Source organism: Temnothorax nylanderi, unplaced genomic scaffold, assembly GCF_030848795.1.
Source record: "Temnothorax nylanderi isolate EJ_2023f unplaced genomic scaffold, tnyl_v1.0 TNYL_tig0014_pilon, whole genome shotgun sequence".
Taxonomy (NCBI): Eukaryota; Metazoa; Arthropoda; class Insecta; order Hymenoptera; family Formicidae; genus Temnothorax; species Temnothorax nylanderi.
In genome coordinates, this window is record NW_027249076.1 from 647,491 (window position 1) to 674,391 (window position 26,901).

The following is a 26,901-nucleotide window of genomic DNA, read 5'->3' on the forward strand; positions in this document are numbered from 1 at the left end:
AAAAATAGTTAATACTAATTATTATTAATAACGTATCAGTCTTATTAGATTCGATAATTGCGAATCTAACTTTTGACAGATTTTATTTTAATTACACTACTCCTTAGAAACATTTTGCCGTGTAAAAGAAATAACTATGATAAATGTAATAAAGTTGAGCAGATTGAGAGTACTACGTTAGTCAACGCTAAATTATCTGGTATTTTATGAATTTGTTTACTTTCGCTGTAATCAGTAACGGAAGCAATGCGATGAAATTTCATATATGACACAATTGTTTAGCAAGATCATTATTGCTATTTATAACGTTTTATTTACAACAGTAAACTTAGAATTGAACTGTAAGATAGGAGAGCGTTGATAATACAGCGTACTAATATACCAGCTTGTACTATAAACGAAAAATGATTTTAAAAAATATATAAAAATTTATTTTGGTACAGAAACTTTTCTATCAATGAGAAAATAATTTTATAATATATTTTTAAATACCATTCTATCAAAGCTAATCGTACAAAATTAACAATTCGCAGAAATTATTTATCTTTGTAAAAAATATAAATAGAAAAATGAGGTTTAGCTCTTCTGCTCTATTTATATCAAATAGGTATTTATGGGTTTTTGTTTTTATTATTCTAATTTCTATTATTCTTCTCAGATTAGACTATCTTGTTTTTTTTTCAAATGTTTATAAAACTTTCATTCAGAAAAATGTATGTATGGATGCATGCGTGTATAAATATATGTAAGTGCCTACAGTGTATTGAACTCAGATTTATGGGTTTGTTAAGCCTAAATAACGGATCATTCCCACAGGACAGAAATCATTAATTTTTTTTTATTAGAAAAATATTAAGTACAGCCAGTAGGAGCAAGCCTATTTGGCACAGTAATACATAGTTTCATTTTTTATATTACACCTACATACAGTCTTATAACCTCAATAAAATTTTACCCGTTATTAAAGCCAATAGTGACTTTGCCGCTAACAGGAATCATTTAGCTTAGCCCCTGCCTATCAACTGGTGCCCTCTGCAGGTTTTAGAACACGCATGAGTAATGCAGATTATAATCGTTCGATGTTAAGGTGTTGGATAGAAAATACAAAAAAACACATCAGCTTTTGGAACAGTAGGTACACTCCCCTAAGAAGTTGGTAAATGAATATGGCGATTCGCGCAATCAATAACATGGCGGCTGTCATCTGACAGTTCATTTGGTCAGATACATCGGCGCGTCAGTTGTATTGTATTTGTATTTATTTAAAAAAATTTTTTAAAATAAAATCATAATGAGTAATAAAAGTGGTTATTGATGTGTATTTAAAGATTGTGGGATCAAAGGAAAGTTTATTCCGATTTCCAAAAGATTCAGAAAGGTACGTATTCATTATGACAAATACACGAATACATAAATACGTTAAATACACATAAATACATAAATACATTAACACTAATACATAAATAAATATGCTATTTGTATATTATGTAATAAGATACATAATAAATAAATAAATTTAAAAAATTAATACATAAATATATTAACACATTAATATATATATTAAGACATGAATGCATATTAAATATATTAATGTATTAATATATTTATGTATTAATTTTTTCAAATGTATTTATTTATTATGTATCTTATTACATAATATACGAATAGCATATTTATTTATGTATTAATGTGTTAATGTATTTATGTATTTATGTGTATTTAACGTATTTATGTATTCATGTATTTGTTATAATGAATACGTATAACCTTTCTGAATCTTTCGGAAATCAGAATAAAGTTTCCTTTGATCCCACAATCTTTAAATACATATCGATAACCACTTTTATTACTCATTATGATTTTATTTTAAAAAAATTTTTAAATAAATACAAATACAATACAACTGATGCGCCGATAAATAAATAAATACAGTAATAAAAAAATGCTATTTGAATATTATGTAATAAGATAATAAATAAATAAATACATAAAAAAATTAATAGGGGAGACCGGGGCTATCTGTCTACGGGGGCTATACTGCTATCTCAAGTTTTAAGAGACAGATGTCTCTACCATTATAACAAGTAGTTGAAAAATGTCCTACGTAAGATATTTAAATGTTGTTTGTTTTCTTGCGATGCCTCTCGCAGACGCTATATACGTTAAAAGAAAAGCGAAAACAATTATTCACATTTTTCGACGGTCGAAAAATTTGCTGTGCGACAGTAGTTTAATTCAAATTAAAGTAAGCAATTCATAATATTATTAATTAATATATAGTTATCAGGTGTGAGAAGCGTCAAATCTTAATTTCGGATAATCTAAAATTGGCAACATGTTAAAGACTGAAAAACATGGTCGGGGCTATCTGTCCTATTTTTGATGGGCCAATGTGTCCACACTTCACACTTCAATGACGGATTGTTCTTTTATTAATAGATAATGCTGCGTAACTACAAAAGAAATACTTTCCTTAAGACGGACAAGGTAGACATATCCAATAAAATTATACTTAGAGCGATTAAAAGAATAAAAATCGAGCGAGAATCTTTTCGTAAAAACAGCGTTAGACTTTGGAATAAATGTTCGGGCTCTTACTCGCTACTGTAAAAAAGTGACCTACGAGCAGTTACTTGATCCTGCGATTCAAGAATCGTCACTAAATTTTTATTTTAAAAATACACGTCAAGTTAAATAAATGAGTTTGTCTTAAATTATTGAGTATTTTCTATTTCAAACGTTGCCGAGGATAAAGTAAAGGCCCCACCTACAAAAAAAAGATTAAAGAATTGAGGGGACAAAAGAAACTCATCACATTGCAACGAACTCAAAATCAGTTTGATGCCACCGTATATAAAGAAAAGTCAGCTCTACGCAGGAATCCTGTTAAAAAATCTACACAGAGTGCCTACTACTGCTCTGACTCCAACGACTAGGCAGTTTTTTCAATATTATATATTAATAATAAATAATATTATAAATAAGTATAAAAATTAATATAAATAATGTGTTTTTTATTATGTGGACAGATAGCCCCGCATATGGGGCTATCTGTCTACGCTTGACTTGTCCATTTAAAAAATTCGCCTCTTTAAAATGTTAAAAGATCAACGATTCTAATTATGTTTTTTTTATAGCAAGTTTGAAAGGTTATACCATTAAAATTTTAGCCAAATCATTAGTTTTTTAGTAAACTCGAAAAAAGCATAAAGTGTGGACACATAGCCCCGGGGTCTCCCCTACATTAATACATAAATAAAATGAATAAAATATACATGAATAAAATGTGTCGTGACATTTTTGCTTTGAATATTTAATTAATATGTATAATATATTTCTTATATTTTTTTCATTTCTTATATAATTATCACAGGCGGTTTCTATTATTCAAATAAAATGCGCATGTATTTTTTACTTATATGCATGTGTCATGACATTTATGCTTCGAATATTTAATTAATATCAGATTAATATATATTTCTTATATTTTTTTTCACTTATACAATTATCAAGCGGTTTCTAGTAAGCGGTTGAAATAAAACACGCTTGCGCAATCAACATCATGGCGGACGTTTGCCACGAAGAACAAAGGCTCCGACACGGAGTGAACCTACTCGACCTACTGTTCTTACTTATACTGCGACAAAACCAAGTACAAAATTCGTTTACTTCATTCGAGACAATGTACATACATTATTTTAACAAATCTTATAATATAAATTTCCAGGTCTTTTCAATTTTTACCTTTAAGGAACTGATAGACCACGCTGAAATCCTTGTCCGAGAATCCTTGAGCAATGATCGCTCTATAAATTTGATGCGCCAGAGAACCGAGGGGAATCGGAGTTTGCGTTCTGGTCGCGGCGGATTGCGCCAATCCCAGGTCTTTGGCCATCAACGTTGTCCCGAAACCGCCCTACACGTGTGAACTTGTTATTAGCTTCATAATCATCACAGCTCCCATTAGACGTGCGCATAAAATCAATTACGAATGATGATATTCGAGTAAATTCGATGAAACGACTACGTTTTGCTTATCCGGTCTTGAATAAATTGTAAGAGTTCTCTAAATAAATTACGCGAGCTACATCAATTTTGTAACCGAAAATGTTGGAATTTTACGACGTTTATCTTCCCTAATTATCTCAATTTCTCCGATTGGAATTCTGCTTCTGCGAATCAGCGCGGCATAAAAAGAAAATCGGGTCACGCAGAAGCCTTTCACATTCAATTACCTCATAGTTCTTCGAGCTGGGAACATTGGGCAAAATTCCTGGAACTGGATTGTAAAGATCGGAAGACCAGCATCTGCCTGTGCTGGAATTCACGATATCCGCAAATATTTTGGCGTCCAAGCCTAACCTAAAATATATAACGCATTCTATAAAACTACCGACTGCGTTGAAGACCACAATCACGAGCGCATGCACACCGCTGGTGCACTCACTTTTGCCCAAGGTTGAATGCCTCCGCAGTGCCAATCATACTAATGGCTAATAACATATTATTACAGAGCTTAGCGGCCTGTCCCATGCCTACGTCTCCGCAGTGCACTATTCTAGATCCCAGAGCTTCGAGAATAGATTTCGCATCGTTAAAGTCTGTCTCCGAGCCGCCCACCATGAATGTTAATGTGCCATCCTTAGCTGCGTTTACACCTGCGACATCGACACGATTTAACATATGCAGTCATTTCTTATTTTAACAATGAGGAAAGGTCATGAGCGATGTAATAAACCAATAAATCAGTAAAACAATAAAAACAATGAGGATGTTGTAGTAAGAAATAAGAATTATTATCTTCTGATAAAAAATTTACTGGAACGTTTCAAACAGCACAGAGTTTTTATTAGCCATAAAATAAATTCAATTAATTAATAAAGATAGAGGAAAAGTTAGTTAAAAACTACTAGTATAATAAATAAAAAGAATAAATACAAAGATAAATTAATATATTATAACTAAATAAAAAAATAAAAAGCGAACTACATAAATTATAACAAGTCTACAAAGGGCCACATTAAAGTTGAAAGCATTATACAATAAATTAATTTAATTTAAAAACTAGTCAACAAATAAAATTATTAAAACATCTATGTGAGGTCAAAAACGTAAAAAGAAAGAGAAAATAAACAATATACATATGTAGTTCTTTGTTCTGAAGAGAGGACAAGTCAAGTTTAATGTGATAAAAAATAGGATGAGGTTGTCAAAGGTGTGTTTTATTAATAATATAAGTGAGTCAATAATGTAAAGTCCGTTCTTTAGAAAGAGATGATTCTACGATTATTAATTTGATACGTAATAATCTTTAAAAGATGCTATCATAAGAAAGTAGACTAAAAAATAAAACTTACAGAAACATGATAAAAACGAGAAACAGAGAGTAAGGTTACTTACTTTGTCACTATTACTTTAGTCAACAATTCGTGCATACTTAATTCGTTTCTACATGGTAAATTCATATTTTTCGTTTCTTTATATATGCTACCTACGTATCTAAATGCGAATAAAATACATACCTCCTGAAACGGGACTGTCGATAAATCTCAAATTCCGTTCTCGAGCCTGCGATGCGACCAGCTGAGACACGGATGGGTCTACGGTACTGCTGTCGATCAGTAGAACATTGTTTTTCGCTGTACTAAAACCAAAATCAATGATAAATGAAGTAATCGCAAATTGCAGTTTATACATTTAATTAACAGTGGGGTTTAAAAAATGCTGGACTTCAAAATTGATTTTTACCTAAACACGCCGTTTTTGCCAGTGTATACATCAAGAACATGTTCATTCGAAGGTAACATCGAGATGACGACTTCAACTTCTTTTGACATTTCAGCCGCATCTGACGCACAACTTGCACCCGTTTCCACTAAATTCGTCACCGCGGATTTGTTCACGTCATATACAGTGAGCTCATATCCCTGTCAATGCAAGAATGAATTATTAATGAAAATCGTTTAATTGAAAAAGAATAATTCATCAAATGTTACTTCCAATTACCTTCTTCAGCAGGTTTCTCGCCATATGACCGCCCATGTTGCCCAGTCCAACGAATCCTATTTTTGAATAACATCTTGCTCCTAAATTGATATCGTAAAACATGTTAAAAAGCATGTGTATCTATTTCGCAAGAAGTAAGAAATTTATGTGTTAAAAAATATACCTATATAAACTAATTGTAAGCCTCCGCTATCTAGTAATTTAAGTCGATTAGTTAAGGATGTTTACCGGTTAATCGATTTTCTATGCTTGAACTTTGGACCGTAGTTCGTAACAGTGTTATCTATACACCTCCTCAATTGTAAGAACCGTGCCGGTACCAAAGTCGAGATATTCAATGTCAAAGTTATGAATTTTAACACGTAACCCAGGTAGCACGGAAACTCAGCTGGTATCTATTGCCTGTGTCACTCTTTATTCTACATTTATACATGATTTCTGATTTCTATTCCCTGTTCCTATTGCCTGTTGCCTGGCATTGTGCAAGGGGCTTTATAACCGGAGTGAGAGTCAATATTTATTAGCCTCTATATAGTCTATAATCTATATCATGCGGTTAAAGCACACTGACGTCTATTTGAATCTCAATTTGGCACGCGGGTATTTTATGTTTAGCATTTTAGAATCTTCCTGTTTTCAAGAAATTCATTATACCCCTAAAGAAATGTCTTTAAAACAAGAGACAAGGTCACGCAGCTCTGTCTGGCGTTGATTGCCGGAACATTCAAGTTGATTGACAGAGAACATGAAATATTCATGAATTGTTTGACAAAATTTTAAACACTCTAAAAATAAACAAAAATGAAAATCGGTCAAATACCAAACATGCACTCACATTCAAGATCAAGGTAACGAAAGAAGCGTAAATTTAAGGATTGAAAAAGTATCTTGGAATATTTCATGTTATGTATGTATGCATGCAAGATCACAACAATTTGTAATGATCAGCTCAATTCTTTTTATTAACGATCTAAAAGTTTTCTCCCGTAATCTTAAATTTATATAAGTCAAGATTTAAAAGAAAATTTAACAGTCAGATTAAATAATTTTGGAGTCAAATACATATATTATTAAGACTCTCATTTATTATGCATGGCAATAGTCTTATTAAGATAATTTTAATTTAGAGTATTCAAAGAATTAACACTAGAACAACCAACCCTGTTAAAATGACGGATTTCAGATTTATTGTATAACATTACAGAAATTATTAAAGTACTTTCATTGGAATTTATTTTGACTTTTGTCAAGATAAAAAAATTATTTATATATGAATTTATTTTTTATTAAGGAGGTTCGCCTACTATTCTGAAGTAAAAAATGCGATTGAATAATAATGTTATTACAGCGATCCCGAATTATATGCAATATTAAATATTAGTATAATGAATTGTGGATGCTACTTCGTAAATTGTTAGTGTATAGAATATTAACAAATATATTCCGAAGTATGAGAGCGTCAACGACTCGGGAATCGTTGTCAAATACTTATTATCCAACATTATAAAAGTAAAAGAAAAATCACAAATAATTTATAAAAACCTATATGAACAATTGTCAGATAATACTAAAGACTTAAAATGATTAATTAATTAATATATTGATGATTGCGTGTCGTGGATTCATGATTAGTAGTTAAACACTGTTTGTGTCGAGGTTGGGTTCGCATCAGCTGTTGCGTTGCCAATGGCAACGTCTGTCATTACTAATTCGATCCACGAGGTAAAAGTAAACTTTGTGACACTAAAGCTTTAAATCTACACGGTAAAATTCTATTTTTTAAAATTAACAAGAAAAAAACCAATGATCGAGCATTAATAGATGTTAAACCATATAATTAATTAACATATATACAAAGAACGGAACGTTTCGACTTCACCGAGTCTTCTTCAGCCGTAGTATAAAATATCATAGGTTAACATAAATTGTGTATAGGTATTCGTAATTACAAAAATATAAAATTCTTAAACCTATAGAGCCACATCACCGTTCGAGAGCCTGACGAATACATACTGAGTTTTTGTCATTGCATCTACGAAGTCAAAACCGGAGATAAAATGTAGTCAGCGAAGTTACATAATTAATTCCTCGTTCGGAGGCGAGAATAAATCGGGTCCAGTCCATAAGAATTGTTGTTTTTATCAGGTTGTATGGTCAAGTCAGGTGGTATGGTTGTATGTGCAATAATAATTTTTAAAGTTTTTATGCAATCCTTCATGTTTCATCTGTCAAATGCTATAGTTTTTCAAAGTCCTAAGTTGGATAGGTGTGTTACTAAATCAGTGATCATTTACGTCAGAGCGACCGTTTCTCATGAAGCGATAGGCTCAAAGTGCATGGTCAACTTCTGAATAATATTACAAAAAAAAACCTATACGGTCAATATTGCTCAACTTTTGGGATTATTTGTGTAAAGTGTTTATGTAAATCATATAAAAAAATCAAGACTCTAAGTTGACTTTCGACTAATAGGCGAACCTTCTTAAGCACTCTAATTTCGAAGTTCTGTACATAGAATACATCAAAATCCGTCAAAATAACGAGTTTAATAATTTTATAGTTCATCATAATTCAATTACAAAAAATATACAACAATAAAACATTCTCTTATATCAGAATTTTCGGTAAGTATTTCTTTGAAGAACTTCCTTTCTGTGTTCTACGCAAGAATAATTTTTGTCTTATTTACACTTTTTAATATTCACGCTTTGTCTTATTCATACTAATAACTGCATACTATCAGTTTTCCAAGTAAACTAAATGATATAGTATAGTGTGGTACGGTACGTCGATAACAATTGATGAGAAAAACAATTGAATGAGAAAAATGGCATTTTCATTATCCACTATCTAAAATTTATGTCAAGCGCCTGTTGTGTTAGTAAAAAGGTTAATTTCTTCTTTAGTGCAAAATAATTTTGTAGATTTAACGTCTAATTAAATTCTTATTTTGAAACATGGCTAACAGTTTATAAAATATAATACTAATTTGAAAATATTGTTATTGCAAAATATATTTATATGTTTCTTTTTTATATGATAGAATTGAATAACTATGAAAAGAGTTCTTATTAAAATATTAAATATCTTTCATCGTAAATAAATGTATAAAAATCTTTGTAACTAAAAGCTATGTTTGTTAATTAATTATTTAAATATTAAAGAAATTGAAAATAATAACAAATAAAGCCCGTTTTCAAATTGACGAATGTGGTAAAATTAGGTATACATCCGACGCTGGTTATTCTAGTTTTAAATAAACGAAAATATTACCTGCTGCTGTGCTAGCAAACAAGTTCGTAAGCGTTAAAACACTCATTCCTAGTACTTGTGAAAGTGATGAGTCATAAGTATCGGCAAATAATTCACTTTGTGACCAACGGAAATAATGCTGATTCTTGTGTTAATCAAGTTAAATATATCGCGCCAATAATAACTCGTTTCGACGAGACACGTGTACGTAATCAGCTGCTCGTTATTATACGTCTGAGTGTTAATTAGCGAAAGAAGTATGAAGAAAATAAATCTTTGGCGAGAGAAAAGAGAAACTTATGTTAGGTTGTAGAAGAACACTGTCGATGGCATAGAAAACGCGACAGCAGCGACGTCTCATTTATGATTAAGCATGAAAACACATTACGTAACTTAATAAGAATTGATAATGAACGTTGCTTCGATGGCGGGTGATTCGAATGGACTTCGCAGTTTGTTCATCATTATATAATAATTCTTTTGACGTAGAACTACGTATTTGTCGACAGTAAGGGGAGGGGGGGTAAATCCAGGCACAGATGTAACGAAAACATGTAGTCACACTTTGAACGTTTATATCTTCGAAACTAATAATCGTAGAGTAATAAATAAGGTGTCATTCGATAGCTTATAGAGTCCCATTTTTTCTCTAAAGTCTCTAAAGTCTCCAAAAGGGGTTACCGATTTCTATCTTAACAAATCTTCACGATTGCTCTAATTTCCGTAAATTTTTGTTAAGAAGATGAATTGCTCCATTTCCTGTCCTCAAAAGAAATTAATAATCACAATATATTTTTTGCATCGATTACTTTAAAATAAGAATTATAATTATAGAAATCATATTTAAAGAATCTATTTTTTACATCTATTAGTACGAACTGGTAATTATTTGAAGCTCGTAAAATTTCCTGCTAACCCTAACACCCTCGTGTTTTTTTTTGCAAATCGTTAGGTCACGGCCACCAGTCGGTAGAGACCATTTGATCGTAAAACGATTAGGGACACACGCGATAACGAGTTATTAATATTCCTGCCAGTATGTCATTGTTATTTATGTTGATGAGCATAGACATGTCAAGATATGTAATAATCGTTATTATTGTCACGTCATTTCTATTGAGCCGCTTTTCTCTTTAGAAATATCTGTTAAATATAAATGTAATCTTGCGTGTTTTATCTTTTATTGTTATAAACGGCTGTTCTACGACAAACTGGGGAATTGCAATGTTAACATTGTTTTATAGTCCCCTTCTTTTTACTACCTATAAAAATAAGACGACATCAAACGCATTCCTTTTTAATAGAGCACTATGAGAATAAAAACGTGTTGATCTTAAAAAATTCTGATATTATATGCAAATTGCAGCATTTAATAATAACTGAATGCAAATCTTTTTCATTAAATGCAGATATTCATTATCTGCACCGTTTATATAAGATTCTTATATAAACGGTAGTATCGGTAGTACCAAGGACACTTCGCGACAGCTTGTTAGACAACTTCTAACTTGTCGAGATAACAATAACGAATGCCACACCACGTGTTTAGTTTCATTATTGCTGTCACGAAGTATGCTATGGTTCAATTTTTTATGAATTACCAATTAAGCAACGTACGTGGGAGATAATTGCGTGTACGTCATTTTTTATTCGCCGAGTAATTACACATATGTCAACCATGTTGGTCGTAGCTGTTTATTCAGGGTACGCTATCGAAGTAGTTATCTGCTGTCAAATTGCACCTCGAGTGCCTCACTGTACACGAAGGGCTACTGTGCTGCACATATGAGCGTGCTCGTACAGACACGTTTACACCGTTCTTATGTGCAACTCCATTTGGATAACTCATCAAGTCGACTCTCATTCCCATGTTAAACATACTCGTGTGTTGCGTACTAATTGCTAAGTGTAATAATCTAAGAAAAAACGAATTTCCGATAAATTTGCTGTGGCAGATAACGATAATCGAGTAAGTCGACTTGCTTTGACAGATAATATTAATTAATTTAATTATAATTAAGTATGTTTAAATCAATATTAGATTAGTGTTAAATCGTTAATAACACTACTCGACATTCCAGCATGCCAGAACAATAATTCTTATATAAGCCTCATTTAAATAGGCTCTTATAAATCAAATTGCGTGATAAGTCTAAGTACACAATTCAGAGAAATATTAAATATGCAATGCGAGAACAGATAATAATTGAAATTTAAAATTACATATGCACGCATACATACAATAATCATAAACTTACAAGATAGTTATTATTAATTCCTGAACACGCGTGTAGCTTTTCGACTTATATAACTCTTAGGAATAAAAGTTACCTGCATAAAGATTACATTATTAAATTATAACAATTGATAATGGTTCATCATGAAAGTGAGTTCAATGTTCGGTGTTTTATCACTCATCGTTATTCCGGTGTTAACTGACAAAAGAAATATTATGAAGAATTCCAAAGCGGAATCCTGGATCTCAACGGAAAATTTTACGACAATGGTCAAGAAATCGTTTCTTTACTCTAAATGTTGTAATGTTTTTTTAAGTGGTTCGTATGCACGCATCTACTTTATTTCGAAGTAACAATGCGCTGCCTATAAAGTAAAGTAACTTTTCTTTTAGAATCAATCTACGATGTGGAAGTATTATTTAATCAATTTATCAATGTTTATCCACATGAATATCTTCTACATAGAATAATCTATGATTGTCAAGGATACTTTTTGCTGGGACCGACGGATAAGGAAATTGAAAAAGCTATGCGAGTGTAAACCAAAACAAAAATATTTAAATTTTTTAATAATAATAATACTAGAGAATAATACTATTAAATTAATAATATATAAAATATAAAATATAGAATGTGAATAAAAGATAAATATAAAATGTAACAGACAATTTTATTTAATTAAAACCATATTATTCTAAAATTAATGCAAGTATATATATTTCTTTCGGCAGAGTACCTTCTTCCATCTCAACGACAGAAATTCTTGTTATCATCAATGGCGAATTGAAAAATACTTCGAAACTTTTTAATGTATCTTTATATGGAAATTCCAATGCAAATATTGTATCGAGATCTGGAATTTGGACCTTATCAGAAAACTATTTGTCTCCCAGATTTTTTCTAAAAGTAAATAGGTATGCAATTTTTGTAACTTATTTTCACATATTTACATTCCTCGTAATAAATTATACATATAAACATCAACTTAAAATATTCTGCATTTTTTATATCGATGAAATGTTATGTAAGCAAAGATATATATTATATTATATGTATATGTTGAATGGCGTAAATTATAGTTACGAGGATCTGATGTCTGAATTCAACACGGTTAATATGAGAGGTAGAGAACTGCGAGTATGTACTTTTTATCAGCCACCCTTTTCCTATCTCAAGAAAACAACCAAGAAAATAATTAACGGCGTCGAAGAAGAGGTTTTTCTAGCAGATAATGGTGAATAAAATTATTTAAACTTATAATTAATTTCACCTTTGTTAATTAATGCTACAATCTCTGAGATATCAATTAATTGCCAGTTAATTTGGCAAAAAGTAAAGCAATAACGTGTTTATATATCTTCCAGATAAAGAAAAGGATGGAATAGAAGTGAAATTGTTTCTGGTCATAGCGGAGAAATTGAATTTTACTTGGACAATACAAAAGCTAGATGGAAATTACCGGTAACTCTGAGTATTCCAGTTTTTTCATTATGTTAATGCATGTCAAATATTAATTTTATAAATAAGCTAATTTTTAGATACGGTCGACGCAATGGTACAGAATGGAGTGGTGGTGTTATCCAACTTATACGAGAGAAAAGGGTATAATTATACTTAAATTAAAGTAATCTAAATTCTAATAAACTAATAATTTATTTTTATGGCGTAATTAATAACAAATTTGCAGTAACATTATCGAGTTATCTCGAACTTATAAGAGCTATAACAATATCTTATTCAAGTCTATAATTATGCTACTTGAAATTTGCTTCTAATATATTCTAAATATTTTTCATGTTTTAAATATAGAAGAGAATGTATTCCAAGTATCAAGATTTCTCTGTCGAAAAATACTTAAATATTGGATTCTTTTAAATTCAATTAAAATGTAACAAAACAATTTAAAATAATTTTTGATCTCATACGAAGATTGATCTAGCATTCGGAAGTATCTGGTTAACGCAGAGTCACAACGAGTTCGTGAATATGACCACACCATGGATTCAGATGTTTATACATTTTTTGGTACCGCGACCACAACCGATCACCAATTTCTGGGCGCTCACGAGACCTTTCTCGGTGAATTGTTGGATACTTGTGATAATCATGTTGTTTGTTGAGAGCATATATATGTATACACGTGCTAGGATCGATCCGAAATTTCCAAAACGTAAGTTAAAAATGTAGGGCACGTGGAGGACAAATAAGAAAACACTTTTCTTATATAAATCTTATATTAACTTTTCTTATATAAATTGAACCCAAGCTATCGATTGAACCTACTTGATCCGTTCAATTCAATTGTTATTGAGATTTCAAAATCTCAGGTAAAAATCTCGCAACTCTCGTACTCTTGCGTAAAGATACACACACGGAAAAAGGTATTCACCGTATGAGATCATGCAAGGCAGACCATGAAACGCGCTGCGCCCTGCCACTACGCTGGGCCGTGTCCCCCACTCTCTTCCTTCCGTCGTGCGCACATGTCAAAACACGCTGCCGCGTATCTTCGTGCTACGTTCGCAACGCGAAAGCCGGTGCGATGCACGGAAAAATACCGTGCTTAGTACGAGGAAAGACGTTGCTGCGCGGCAGCGTGTTTTGACATGGGGGACACGGCCCAGCGTAGTGGCAGGGCGCAGCGCGTTTCATGGTCCGCCTTGCATGATCTCATACAATGAATACCTTTTTCCGTGCAGGGCGGTCCCGCGCTGCGCGTGTACTTGGCACTACCGTGTCTCTATTGATACATCGCATGTACTAATATGTAATTGGATCTTTTTCTTTTTTATAAATGCATTCTACTTTCTAAATGTGTGCTATTTTAACAAACAATCAGAATTGCTATTTTTCAACTGCTTCGTGCATAGATTTAAGATAAAAAGTAATATGGCTCTTATCATATGCTTGTATGTTAATGATATAAAAAATTATGTACTTTACTCAAACAGTTTTTTCCTAGCTTTGTTTTCTATCTCTTCTTTATCTTATAAAAGCAATAATAAAACAATAATAAACTTCCAACTTTAGTTGTACACTGTGATATAATAATATCATAGAAAATATATGATATGTGAAAGACCAAAAATGTTAGATATAATACATTCTTTTAGGTTTTCGAAGCATTTTCTACACGATTACGGAACTGATCGGTCGTTTAGTGGGCACATGGGTGCCCCAAAATACCGCTAATGCTAGATTCGAGTTGCATTTATGGCAAACTACAGGATTCCTGCTGATAACCGCCTACTGCAGCAGTCTTGCAGCAAGACTCACGAGTTCAGAATATGAGGACAGGTAACGATAATATGCGTGTTATCCTTAAATTCAATTATTTCTAATTTAATTAATTTAAGTAAAAAATCATTTGTCACTAACTTAACTTTTTCTTTGTTATAGTTTGCGTTTTTTTTAACCCTTCGTGGTCATTAGGGATCAGCATGACCCCATAAATTTTTCAAAGCAGAATTACACTAACGATATTACACTTACTTTGCGATTTTTTTTCAATGTGTTAATATTTAATAATTAACAAAATTAATATTGCGGCAGGTTTTACAACATTTCAAGAAGGTTCAGTAATTTTTTTAAATCGAAATAATGAAAACTGTAAGTACGGCAGCTGATTAAAGTCGCTGGGGTCGTTTTGACGGTGTGGACCATTATGAAACTGTAGATAAGTGTGACCACGAAGGGTTAAACTGTGGAATTATTATTAAGGGGAATGCTCTTTTTTATTTATATAAAATTAAATATTTAAATTTATGTACAAAAATTTCTATAAAATCGTATATTATTATTCACCTATTTGTATCTATTTAAAATATAAAGATATTGATCGCGCATTTTTTATAGGATCGATACGGTACGTCAATTTCTCGAGGCTAACTTATCGTGGGGTCATATAGGACCAGTTCCATTTTGGCCCGAGTATTTTGATATGGAAGTACGTAAAATTTATGCTTATGCAACGGGCATTTTTTCTACTATGATTTTTCTGATACGATAAACATATGTACCTTCAGGATCCTTACACGAGCCAATTGCCTACAAAATATATCGCCGTGTATGGTCAAGAGGCATACGCACATACATTAATCAAAAAGGGTAAATTCGCAGTTTTTGGGAAAGTCATAGACTCGATATTTTTTCCTGAGGATGAAATCTTCAATGAGGATATTAAAGTAAGATGCAAGAATGCGCCTATTAAAAATATTGAAAATAGCTAAAATGAACTATAAACTGTGTTTGTAAGGACTACAGACTCATGAGAGAACAAGTGGGCAATTATTATTCATCCTTTGCGGTTCAATCGTGGCTGTTGCGACCTGTTGACACGGTAATGCGACAATTGCGCAGTCAGACCTTCTCAGTCGTAAAGTATCATAAAGATATATAATGCTTAGAGCTAAATTCGCAATTTTTTGTCTATAAGAACTCTCAAGATATTACTTGGTTCAAGATTTGTTGGTAACAGAAATAAATGTTTAATTAATTAGATAAACTGTCACATTAAAAGCTTGTAAAACATATGTTATTTTAGATTAATTTTCTTCAGATAAGTAGACTCGCATTTTTTGAGTAATTTAGAAGTTACAAACAATTAAACATACAAAAAGGCAATATATTGATCGTTATAAGGCTAATATATTGATCGCTGTACAAAGTTATGACTGAATTTGAGCTCTCTTTAGTAATAAATAAATTATATACATATCTTTGACATAGCAAACATTGATTAAATGAACAGTGATAGCTATAGAATGTAAATTTAAACGGACAAGTCCAAGAGGACTCGAATTGAGCTGAAATGTTTAATCATACATTAATTAATAACTTTGTCTGCATATTGTGATCTATATACATTTCTTATTCTTTTTATACATTTAATTGAGTTCATAAAAATGTATGTGATTAATGTTAACAATTAGACAATAATTAATCTAATTACTGTAAATATTACTGTAAAGCTATATGCGAATGGTAATGGTAAAAGTTATCCAAAGTACAAAGATTGTTATTTATTTTATCTCAATAAATTTATAAAAAAAAACTGACTGTATTGACGTGATATTGGCGACAAAAATCCTGTCTGTACCCTAAAATTTTCTTTATTCTTTAGATGACGCTATGGTTGAAGGAATCAGGCATCGCTCACTTTCATCTCAACGATGTTATTCATCGAAGAGCCAGTTTTAATCTTCGGGAAGTCGTCGAGGAGTACGATGGTCTTAATGGAAACTTTATAGCCCTTGGCTTGACACCGTTAGGCGCCGGATTTACAACGCTCGTCGTTGGCCTTCTAGCGTCTACAATGGTATTTGTGTATGAGTTGAAACGAGCCGCTGATTCGCGACCGATTCGCGAGGTGTTTCGAGATATTCAAAAGAAACGAGAAGTATACAAGTCGTCGGCTTATAAAAAAAGATATTGCAACGTAGCTGAATTAATGAATCACACACATACACACAATTCAAATGATGATTCACTTGTAATTAAGTCTGTTAGTCATACAACAAGTACTGAATTTGCGCGAAAATAATGACAAGATTTCTCATAATAATTTACATAATAAGTAGATACATGTAAAATATTATTTATTTTTTTATTTCGTAGGGTATTGAATTAGCACTAAATATATATATGCGATGTTTATGAAAAAAAGAATTTTTTCAGAATTTTTTAAGCACATTAACATTATTTAATAAGGCACACGAGGGACCCATAAATTCAGTTTATATTGACGGAAAGCAACACTTCGTTTTGAGGGTTAAATCTGAATAAAGTGCTAAATAAAATTTATAATAACGCAACAAACTTTACGTTGAAATTTAACCCCGATAACCAAGCGTGCTAGCACGACAGCGTACGCTGTGCTCAGCAAAATGTCATGCAAAAACTATGCTGTCTCTGTGTCACTTTTATATCGATAAGCAGACAGTGCTAGCACGGTGCTATCACGATAAGTATTGTTTGTTATCTTATGCACGATGCCGAAAATTTTGACCTGCAAAATGCTAGCATGCTACCTGCATTGCCCGTTAAGCGCAATGTGCCGTCACTGTGCTCGTCAGGTGCGGCAGTATTTGAACATCACATGACAGCATGCCATTGCACGCGTGCGTGCATTATGCGGCCATCGTGCCAATATTTGGTTATCTGGGAAGATACTAATGACTCAAGAGATAAAAGTATTTCGTCTGTACAATGTGTTTACGCAATTGTGTTTTTTAATTTATTGAGAGATAAAGTAACCGAACATATTCGACCTTAAACATTTTATAATACACGTTCAACAATGTTATTACATTATGCTGTGAATAAAAAGAAATTATTTTTATTACTCTTGTTAACATTTGCTAGCAATTTTATTAAACTACTTTTTTAATTTTATTAACTTTATTTGCTCCGTGATGTAAATGGAAACAAAATCTCTCAATTTGAGTATTAAGAATAAAAAATTAATTCAATATTTTATAAAATAAATAAATTATATATATACATATGTATATCTGTTTTATTTTATAAGATAAAATTAATTTAATTAACAATTCGTTTTAGCCCCTGTCTCCCCTACATGTGTGTAGTAGAAGCCATTACTTTTTAGATTTAAAATCATAAATCATAACATTTTTAGATCCGCTTAATTTGTTCTCACTCACAATTATCAACGTAAAAAAAACTCTACAATATAATCTCTTTCCGAGAAAGATGCGTGATATCTTTTAGAAATACACTGACGCAAAATGTTATCGATATGTACATGATAATTATACACGCAATTATATTCTAGAATTTATGATTATTTATTTCAACAATTTATCTAACAATAAGATTAATATAAAAATACCTTTTATGTTCCCTTAATAGAGAGCATGTAACTTGTGCATTAATCTATAAAGTTTTTTTCTATTGCGTCTGAAAAGGCGTTTTAAGATTTGCCGCTTACAATTTTCAATTAATTTTATTTACGGCTAATTTTCATTAGGCTCCTGTAGAGGCTAATAAGAAAAATTTATTTTTTACAAAACTGTATGCATATGTAATTTTTTATTCGAGCAATCAATTAGTTTTTGCATGCACTACGCGACTATTTGACATTGCGTGTAATTACGTAAAGGTCTAAAGGTTGAACTCATTACTGTGCCAAAGCACTACAGTGCTTCTTTCAATCATTCATCTTTTGAAGAGATAGATTTCTCTCGTACTTAGTGTTCTGATATACTATTATAGAATCGACGAAAAATAAAGATTCAACGCTATTCATACTATCGCTATCGATAGTATAGTCGAATAATTATGTACATAACATGGCAATTTTTTATATAAACTTTGTAAAAAAACTATTTTTTTTATTGACTGTTGATTTATTATTGGATAGATTTATTTTTATGTTTTGTTTCTTTTTCTTTTTTTTTCCCAGAATACGTACACAGAACATACTAGTTTTTTTCTACATTTATGATGTTAACTTGCTCAATGTAGAATGTGAGTGAGGTGTTTCAGAGATGTTTCAGAGATATACTTGAAAAATGTGACCAGGACACGTAACCAAAGTAGTTTTGTGACTCATTTTAGTGACGTTTACGTTCTTTCTTAAACAAAACGGGGAAAACCGTTCTGCGATAATCACTCATAAGACAAAACGTTTTGATGATAGGCTCAACAATATTTCTAGAATTGACGTTCGAGCCTGTTATCAATATTTACCCAGTAACGGTAAAAATCGTCTTTCTCATCTTTACGTCACAAAAATGTACTGACTTGTGAACTCAATAAATCTCGTATCATGGAGAGTAACTTGCAATATTGTTGCTGAGCTCGCGGATGGAACTACATGTGCAGCAGTATCAGTCTTATCTTTATTAATAGCAATAAGTTGCCTTTTCACAGTATTGCATTATCGTGCACACTTATTCCGTTTTGCACTTTAAAAGAAAAAATTCTTTTATATCTATTGCAACGACAGTAGAAATAATATTATTGTTGTGATTAGTGTTTCTTACTTAAACAGACGAAGCGAGATGGAGAGAAGACATATCGACGATAGTAAGTATCTACTAAAATATTAAAAAAAATTGCCATATTATAATCGTTATTAATTGTCGTTAATATTAAAAATGTAGATTTAAATTACAAGGTAAATTTTAAAGGGATGTAAAGAACATAATGGAAAATTATGTAACTTCAACTAAATTGTATCGAGTTTAGTATATCGGAGTATTATATATATTTTTGTAATTACGAATACCTATACACATTTTATGTTAACCTATGATATTTTATACTACGGCTGAAGAAGACTCGGTGAAGTCGAAACGTTCCGTTCTTTGTATATATGTTAATTAATTATATGGTTTAACATCTATTAATGCTCGATCATTGGCCTTTTTCTTTTTAATTTTTATATTCATACGAGCGTAGTTATTTACTTTTATTTTTAATTAAACAAAATATATTATTGAACAACATAAATTATAAAATTACATTAGCAAATTATTTAAAGTTGAACATTTGCACATCAACATATTACAGTTCAAACGCCAACAGTAGATAAACATTTTGAACTACTGTTAGAGGATGATAGTATAATCGAACCAAAATTCACCAATACAACGCCTGACGATCTTCCAAATTGGTATGATGAAGAATTATTCAAAGAGTAAGTATTCATGTGATGTGTGATATAATCATGATATATCATGTGATGTGTGATTGAAACTGTAAAGTATAATCATTAATACTGTAATATTAACAATGTAATTCACGATATAAATTAAAAATTCTTTGCACTAAACGTGTAAGAGAAAAAATAATTAACTGGTGATAATAAATATATGAAACTATTACATTATTCAATCTTACTGTTACATTATACCTAATACATTATAATGTACATTCAATCTTACAATTAATGTTACATTTTTGTGACATTAGAACTGTGAACATTATAATAATATCTAAATAATATCGATTTTTGGAAAATTTTAATATATTCTACAAATTATATACAAATTTCTATAAACTGTTTTTTAGCAATAATTGCATTAACAATACATTACAGGCAGTAATGTTTTAGTAACATTTATGTTAGATTTGCAAGAACTAAATATTTTCATTTCAGAGCTCAAAACTATTATAAACGAAATATGATGTCAATGGTACTAGCTAGCTTTGCCGGACTTCTTGCGATAATAGCAGTCCCGGAAACATTAAGGGTAATAAAATTCTCTATTTTTTATAATTAAATCGTTTTTACAAACACGAGACACTGTACATGTGTATACAGTGTACATACATATATAAATTTGTTGAAATAGTTGTAAATAATTTTTCTCGTATAATATAAAAGATCTTTTACACTTTCATGCTTTTCAATCATATTATAATAATTCTAAAATTATGATGGGGTATTATACCATGGAATATCTTGATCATTTTTTATCAGAAAATAAAATTTATTGTTTTGAAAAAATTAATAAGTTATTGTTTATCGAATAAACAATTAAAAATGTTTTATGTAATTTCTTAATAGGTGCTCATATACACTAATAAAAGCAGTATACCTTGCGTGACTTTTAGTAGGTATACCCAAACTCTATTACACATATACAAGCTATATACAAGTGATCCAAACGACCCGGACTCCGAGTAAGTTTTATCAAAGTGCAATCTTTTATATATATTTCAGTTTTTACTAGATCTTATTATTCAAGATATTTATTATTATTTTTAATTATCATTATAATCATTGGCTATAGCACTTAAGTAATAACAAAAATATAAAGTTACAGTGACAAAAAATGTTGCGATTTTACAATATACTTACTTACTTTTGAAAAAATCTACTACTATTGGGTTACTATATTGGGTCTGTGAGATAGTGTTTTGATGTTTCTCACAACCACGATCGCGAGTTCGAGAGGAGATAAAGTTTTAATTTTCCTGAAGTGGTATGTGCGATAGTAGTTAACTAACTACTATCGCACATAGATAGCCACTTCAGGAAAGTTGAAACTTTATCCCCTCTTCATATAGGAAAAAAGGAACTTGCTATTGTCTGAATGCTGAAATCTGAAAGTTTTTATCTCGGGTCTCCTGAACCCATTAGTAACCTAAGTAACCTAAGATTAAAGTTCCGATCTTGCTGTTTCTTGAAACTAAATTCTTCAGAGAGAGCTCGAATATTTTTTACTTTTTATCAATTTACATCTGTAATGTTTACAAGAAGCTCTTCTCCCGCCATTTTTCTATATCTAGCCTTCTGTAATCATATAATTATCGAAATATATTCTATTCCTTATTTTTATCTCTATATCCAATTATGGAATATTAAAATTCCTATTGTAAGAAAATATTTATTTACAATAATTCTTGAATTTTTATATTCTGCTAGCATGTACAAGACAATAAATGTAATTCACCGAAAACACAAGATGAGTAGTAAAAGATCAGAGAAAGCTGGTGTTGGAGGGATTTATCAACGAGATATGGCAATCACACAGTTTGCTTTCATAGGATATGTATTAATCGCTCCAAAATCTATCGGCTTGTGCAATAAGCCGCAAGAAGAAGAAGCACTTAATCATTTCTGGCGTGTAATAGGTCACATGTTACAAATTCCCGATCGGTAATGTATACAACAATATCAAAAAAGTATATTTTATTGACAATAATCAGAGCGTCCATAAATATAATCTTTTATTATATTATTATATAGTTTCTAGTATAATTAATAAAATTAGTGGATATATATTATTCTATAACTTTTCACTGGTTTTATTAAGTATTTGTCATTATTTACAGACTAAATCTGTGCCGTAAAACCGCAGCAGAAACTCGCGAATTGTGTCAAAAAGTATCTCATATTTTGACAGAATATTTGTATAATGCTCCATCCGAATTTTATCACTTAGCATTAGCCATATTAGATGGATTATGGTACATGGATATAACTTTAGACAAACATGCTTTTCTAAAATTTACCTATCAGCTGCATGGTATAGAATGTGAGTATTCAACTGTAATGTTTATTTTAATTATTTACATAAATTTATTATATATATGTTAAACGCATATAAACTAACACATGTGTTACATGCTCTAAATCTAAACTAATACGCGACGAGCATCGCATGTGTGTTTGTGTCGATTGTAGCAAAGTTTCAGAATAACATCATTTTAAAAGTATAAAAATATATATTTGTATGTTAAAATGTCTCTTTCATCTTTAGTGCACTTTGTTATTTTTACCTCCTTTTTTTCAACTGCTTAAATAAGTCTATTTTTTAGAAGATACGAAAAAGTCATAACTATCTTTACAATATCTGCTTCAATTTTCCAGAAAATATAAACGTTTTTTTTTTAATGCAAAAAAGAAACAAAAAGTTATATTTACGAAAGTAGATTTTTCTGATTTTCACAAAATCTTTCTTTATATTTTATTATCCTTTTAAAATCCTAATGACAATCTTCCTATTTTACACATATTCAGCTTTTTATTAAGGTAAATGTACCAATAAATAAAAAATCATTGCTTTATGAGAAATTATAGTGAATTTGAGAAGATTGAAGTTTTTTTCTTAATCAATTGCAACTGTATAAAATGATCGATTATATAGAATTGAGCGTAGAATAAAGATAAATTCCAAAAGGTATATTTGTCTCTGTATATAACCAATGAAAAATGACTGTCTTAGCGTCCGAATTTAAATATATCCTAGTACTTGGCTAATACTTGGAAATAGCTTTTTCTAACCCAAAAAAAAATTTTTTTTTAAATAATAATGGTTCAACTAAAAATGTTGAACTTTTGCATCATATTTGTGATATACGGTCCCATTGACCTTAATTGCTTATTTATTGGTATATTTATCTTACTTACAATTTTGCATTGAAAAAACTCACAGAAATAGAAACTTCGATTGTGGTTATCTACTCGAACGAACGAGCAAGCACGTGTGCCCGATAATTGGTCGGTTAGTTATTTATTGGTCGAGCGAGTTTTTCATGTACCGATATGTAGCCAAGCAAATTCTTGTTCAAAAATACATTTGAATTAATTATATTATAATTTTACATTGTTCTAAATGTTCTTAAAATTCTAGAAATGCTTCATACACTTAGGGAAAACAAATATTAATCTCACAAATCTCAGCCCATCCCTGACGGAGAGAATTCAAACAATATTTTGAATAGCTTAAACTAAATAATCTATTGACATAATTTAAAATATTACAAAGCTAAATAACTACATAAAATAAAAAATTCGAAATTCTGTTCGTACTTGACATACAAAACTTATTAAAAATTCATATTTGCATTAATAGTTAGATACTGGGACATGGTTACTCATTGGTACATTTACCTTACTTTTTGAATTTTGTTTCTAAATTAGAAACTACTCAAAGTTACATAAGATATGATATACAGTGTACCATTTATGTTTCAATTTAAAAGTGTATCGTTCTAGAATTTAATTATGCAAATAGCTAAATAACAATATAAAAAGTACGTTATTCAACTTATGAGAATACTATTTTATTTAATCATATTATTCATAATATTTTATCATTTAATGCCTATAAGGATAATAAAAGTTCTACTGTAAAAGGAGGGTCCACATTATCGAGCAGAACCGCGAGCCGAACTTCGCCGCGAACCGATCATGCGTCCACATTATCGAGCCAAACTTTGTCGGCTCGATAATGTCGGTTCGTGGCGAAGTTCGGCTCGCGGTTCTGCTCGATAATGTGGACCCTCCTTAACGCACATGATAAGACATATAAAACTTACTGGATAGGTCACGTGTAGTATTAAGTAATTATTCGTTTACAATGTTCACTATATATACTCTACTCAATGTTTACTTTACTCTAAAATTTAATTTTTAAATCACAACAGAAAAAAAGCGTTAAATTATTGCAATATTTATTTAAAAATGTGCGTTTTTAATTTAAATTACTAATAGATATTACTAATAGATAATTTTGCTTTATGAATAATCATTGCTTGAAAAGTATTAGGTACTTCACAGGAAAAATATTCAAAATATATTCAATAAAGAAATCATTTATATATTTCAGATAATAAGCCAATTGGATGGTACAGTTGGTTAAATGCAAAATACCGTGATTTGATACTTCAACTTTGCCGTAAGTATTACACAGATTTGTGCCGTATTTTATAATATTATTTGCTATAATATTAATGCTAATTTTCTCTCCTTTTTGTTTCAGTTGTACCCTATGTCGGAGCAGTAGTAAAAATTTATTATAAATATGTACTTCTGTTGACATTGTGGCTTGTAAAGAAATGGCCTGTATTAGCATGGTTGTCACTCGGAAAACAAAATTCTCACATCATATTATATTAAAAATACGTGTATAATCAAATCTCTCTCTCTTACTTTCTCTTTTTATATAAGTATAGTACTTTATATACTTTATACAACGATTGGGGAAAGCCAGAAGTAATATATAAAGAGAGACAGATTAGAAAGAGGGAATTAGCGGAGATGTTTTTTATTAAAAAATTTGATGACACCATTAACTTACAAAAAGACACGAAGAATCTTAACGCTCTCTACGAACATATTATAAAAGAAACATAATTTCCTCTTCTTCTTCTCTGTTTCCCTCTCTACGCCCTAGCTTTTATTATTGACGACATTGGTTTGTTTTTATTGCTCTCTCCTCTCTCTCTCTCTCCTCTCTCTCTTGTCCGATTTGTCATTTTACCACCGCACGGCTCTCTGACATGTCCTTCGACATAAACGACTAACGAAAATGCCGTTTAACATATATTTTACCTCTGTGATTTTAACGCACAAATATGTAAGCTTCTGATTTATATAATTATTTATGGATTTATACTTATTGTTGCGTGCTTCAATTTTTGATGTTTAGTTTTTAGATTCGGCGTCGTTTGGGCATTATGTCTGACTGATTAATATTTGTGAGTTGTTATACGCTTGAAAAGGACCGAAATCTGCGGTTGAAACGTAGCGTTTTGTGATCAATAAGATTTGCCAGTTGGGTCGATCATAATCCTTTTTTAGCTAATTGTTAATTATTCACTGGCGATTCAAGTTCTCTGTTTTCGTTTATATAACTATATTATCTAATTAACGCGACTCACACTGATGATTAATTGACAATGGAGCGGCTGCATGTGACCCAAATTCTTCGTTCGAAAAATGTTACATCTAATTACGATGGAACTTTCTACATTTATACATACGTATATTATTGGACTCTTGTATTTTTAGATATTTTAAAAAAAGTCTTTTATCATCTAAATTTACTTTAAAGGAAGGTTGGTATTTAATTGGGCAAAGATCGGTGAAAGGGTTTATCTTTTTAAAAAATTTTGAATTTTTTGAGAAATGTCTGTGGTGGCTTTAACTTTCGCAAATTTTTAGATATCGGGCTATTTCTAATTCTGTTATATTCTTTAGTCTTTTCTGTCCCTATTTCATATATAATTCTTTGAGATTTGGTTGATTAAACCAAGTTTTATACGCGATCAAAAGTTCATATGGGGGAAGTCCATATATGGACCATATAGCCTGAACTCTCAAAGTTAACATCGACTTGATTTACGTCGATTGTAAAACCCCATTTGTGCTACTAAACTGACTCTCTATCAATTCATAAAAAGGTTAAATTTAAAATTTAAAGAAGTGTGCAAATTAAAAGGAATAGAGTATTTTTAAAATAAATAGGAGGAGATGAGAGTTGTTGAAGGTTGTCAAGCTAGCAACCACTGGCATTAAATTTATTTTGTCGATGTTAAACTTCATATATATGATAGTTTGTACTTTGAGACACACTCTTTTGAGACAACGTAACATTATTTGGATAAAAATATATTAAAAAGCGATACCCTAATCTGAGCCAAAATAATGTAATATTTGACTCAGAAGAGGATAGAGCCCGTATGTAAAATTTGTGTAAAAATTACATAAAAATAAAAAAGTGTGCAAATTAGGAATTTACACATTGCTTCCTCACTATTTTTATATGTGCTAATTAGGAATTTGCACATTACTTCATTAACACTTTATTGCACTCATAAAGCTTCCTCTGTGAATAAAAAGAGAAAGTAATGTGCAAACCTCATAAGTTTCTTTGTAAGAGGACCTTTGTGAGCGTAATAAAATGTTGAAGCAATGTGCAAATTTGTAATTTGCACACTTAAAAATAGTGAGGAAGCAATGTGCAAATTCATAATTTGTGTATTATCAGAAAGAGCAATAGACTTATCAAATAGATTTTCACTGTATATATGTTTAAAAATGTATCTCAATCAGCTTTTCTAAAATCTAATTTTTGAGTGTTATTTTTTAAAATTCAATTCTGTGTAATAAATTATTAATAAAAAATTAAATGCACAACAGTGCATT

At 30.7% G+C, this 26,901-nt stretch overlaps 3 protein-coding genes across 7 annotated transcripts; 2 read left to right on the forward strand and 1 right to left on the reverse strand.

The window, feature by feature from the left end:
* Window positions 1-820: 820 nt before the first annotated feature.
* LOC139768115 (3-hydroxyisobutyrate dehydrogenase, mitochondrial-like) lies at window positions 821-13,880 on the reverse strand. Of its 4 annotated transcripts, XM_071697989.1 has the most exons (8): window positions 9,280-9,674; window positions 6,007-6,086; window positions 5,749-5,927; window positions 5,523-5,644; window positions 4,448-4,658; window positions 4,236-4,362; window positions 3,745-3,916; window positions 821-3,637 (listed from the first exon to the last, which is right to left on the reverse strand). In XM_071697989.1, the coding sequence occupies exons 1-8, from the start codon at window positions 9,323-9,325 to the stop codon at window positions 3,633-3,635; spliced, it is 942 nt and encodes a 313-aa protein (XP_071554090.1). In that variant the 5' UTR covers window positions 9,326-9,674; the 3' UTR covers window positions 821-3,632. The 4 variants fall into 4 exon arrangements, with proteins under 4 accessions (XP_071554090.1, XP_071554091.1, XP_071554089.1 ...); XM_071697990.1 differs by lacking the exon at window positions 9,280-9,674 and adding an exon at window positions 13,779-13,880 and having other exon boundaries at window positions 821-3,916; XM_071697988.1 differs by having other exon boundaries at window positions 821-3,916; window positions 9,280-9,673.
* Window positions 10,386-17,835, forward strand: LOC139768110 (probable glutamate receptor). Of its 2 annotated transcripts, none has more exons than XM_071697962.1 (12): window positions 10,386-11,813; window positions 11,888-12,032; window positions 12,227-12,409; window positions 12,575-12,729; window positions 12,860-12,956; window positions 13,034-13,097; window positions 13,425-13,665; window positions 14,609-14,792; window positions 15,351-15,441; window positions 15,521-15,679; window positions 15,751-15,834; window positions 16,618-17,835. In XM_071697962.1, the coding sequence occupies exons 1-12, from the start codon at window positions 11,639-11,641 to the stop codon at window positions 17,035-17,037; spliced, it is 1,998 nt and encodes a 665-aa protein (XP_071554063.1). In that variant the 5' UTR covers window positions 10,386-11,638; the 3' UTR covers window positions 17,038-17,835. The 2 variants fall into 2 exon arrangements, with proteins under 2 accessions (XP_071554063.1, XP_071554064.1); XM_071697963.1 differs by having other exon boundaries at window positions 15,759-15,834; window positions 16,618-16,758.
* Window positions 17,836-19,296: 1,461 nt separating this feature from the next.
* LOC139768113 (uncharacterized) lies at window positions 19,297-25,165 on the forward strand. Its single transcript, XM_071697986.1, has 8 exons — window positions 19,297-19,544; window positions 20,031-20,157; window positions 20,620-20,713; window positions 21,031-21,146; window positions 21,892-22,125; window positions 22,302-22,504; window positions 24,581-24,649; window positions 24,734-25,165. The coding sequence occupies exons 1-8, from the start codon at window positions 19,520-19,522 to the stop codon at window positions 24,868-24,870; spliced, it is 1,005 nt and encodes a 334-aa protein (XP_071554087.1). The 5' UTR covers window positions 19,297-19,519; the 3' UTR covers window positions 24,871-25,165.
* The last annotated feature ends 1,736 nt before the right edge of the window (window positions 25,166-26,901 follow it).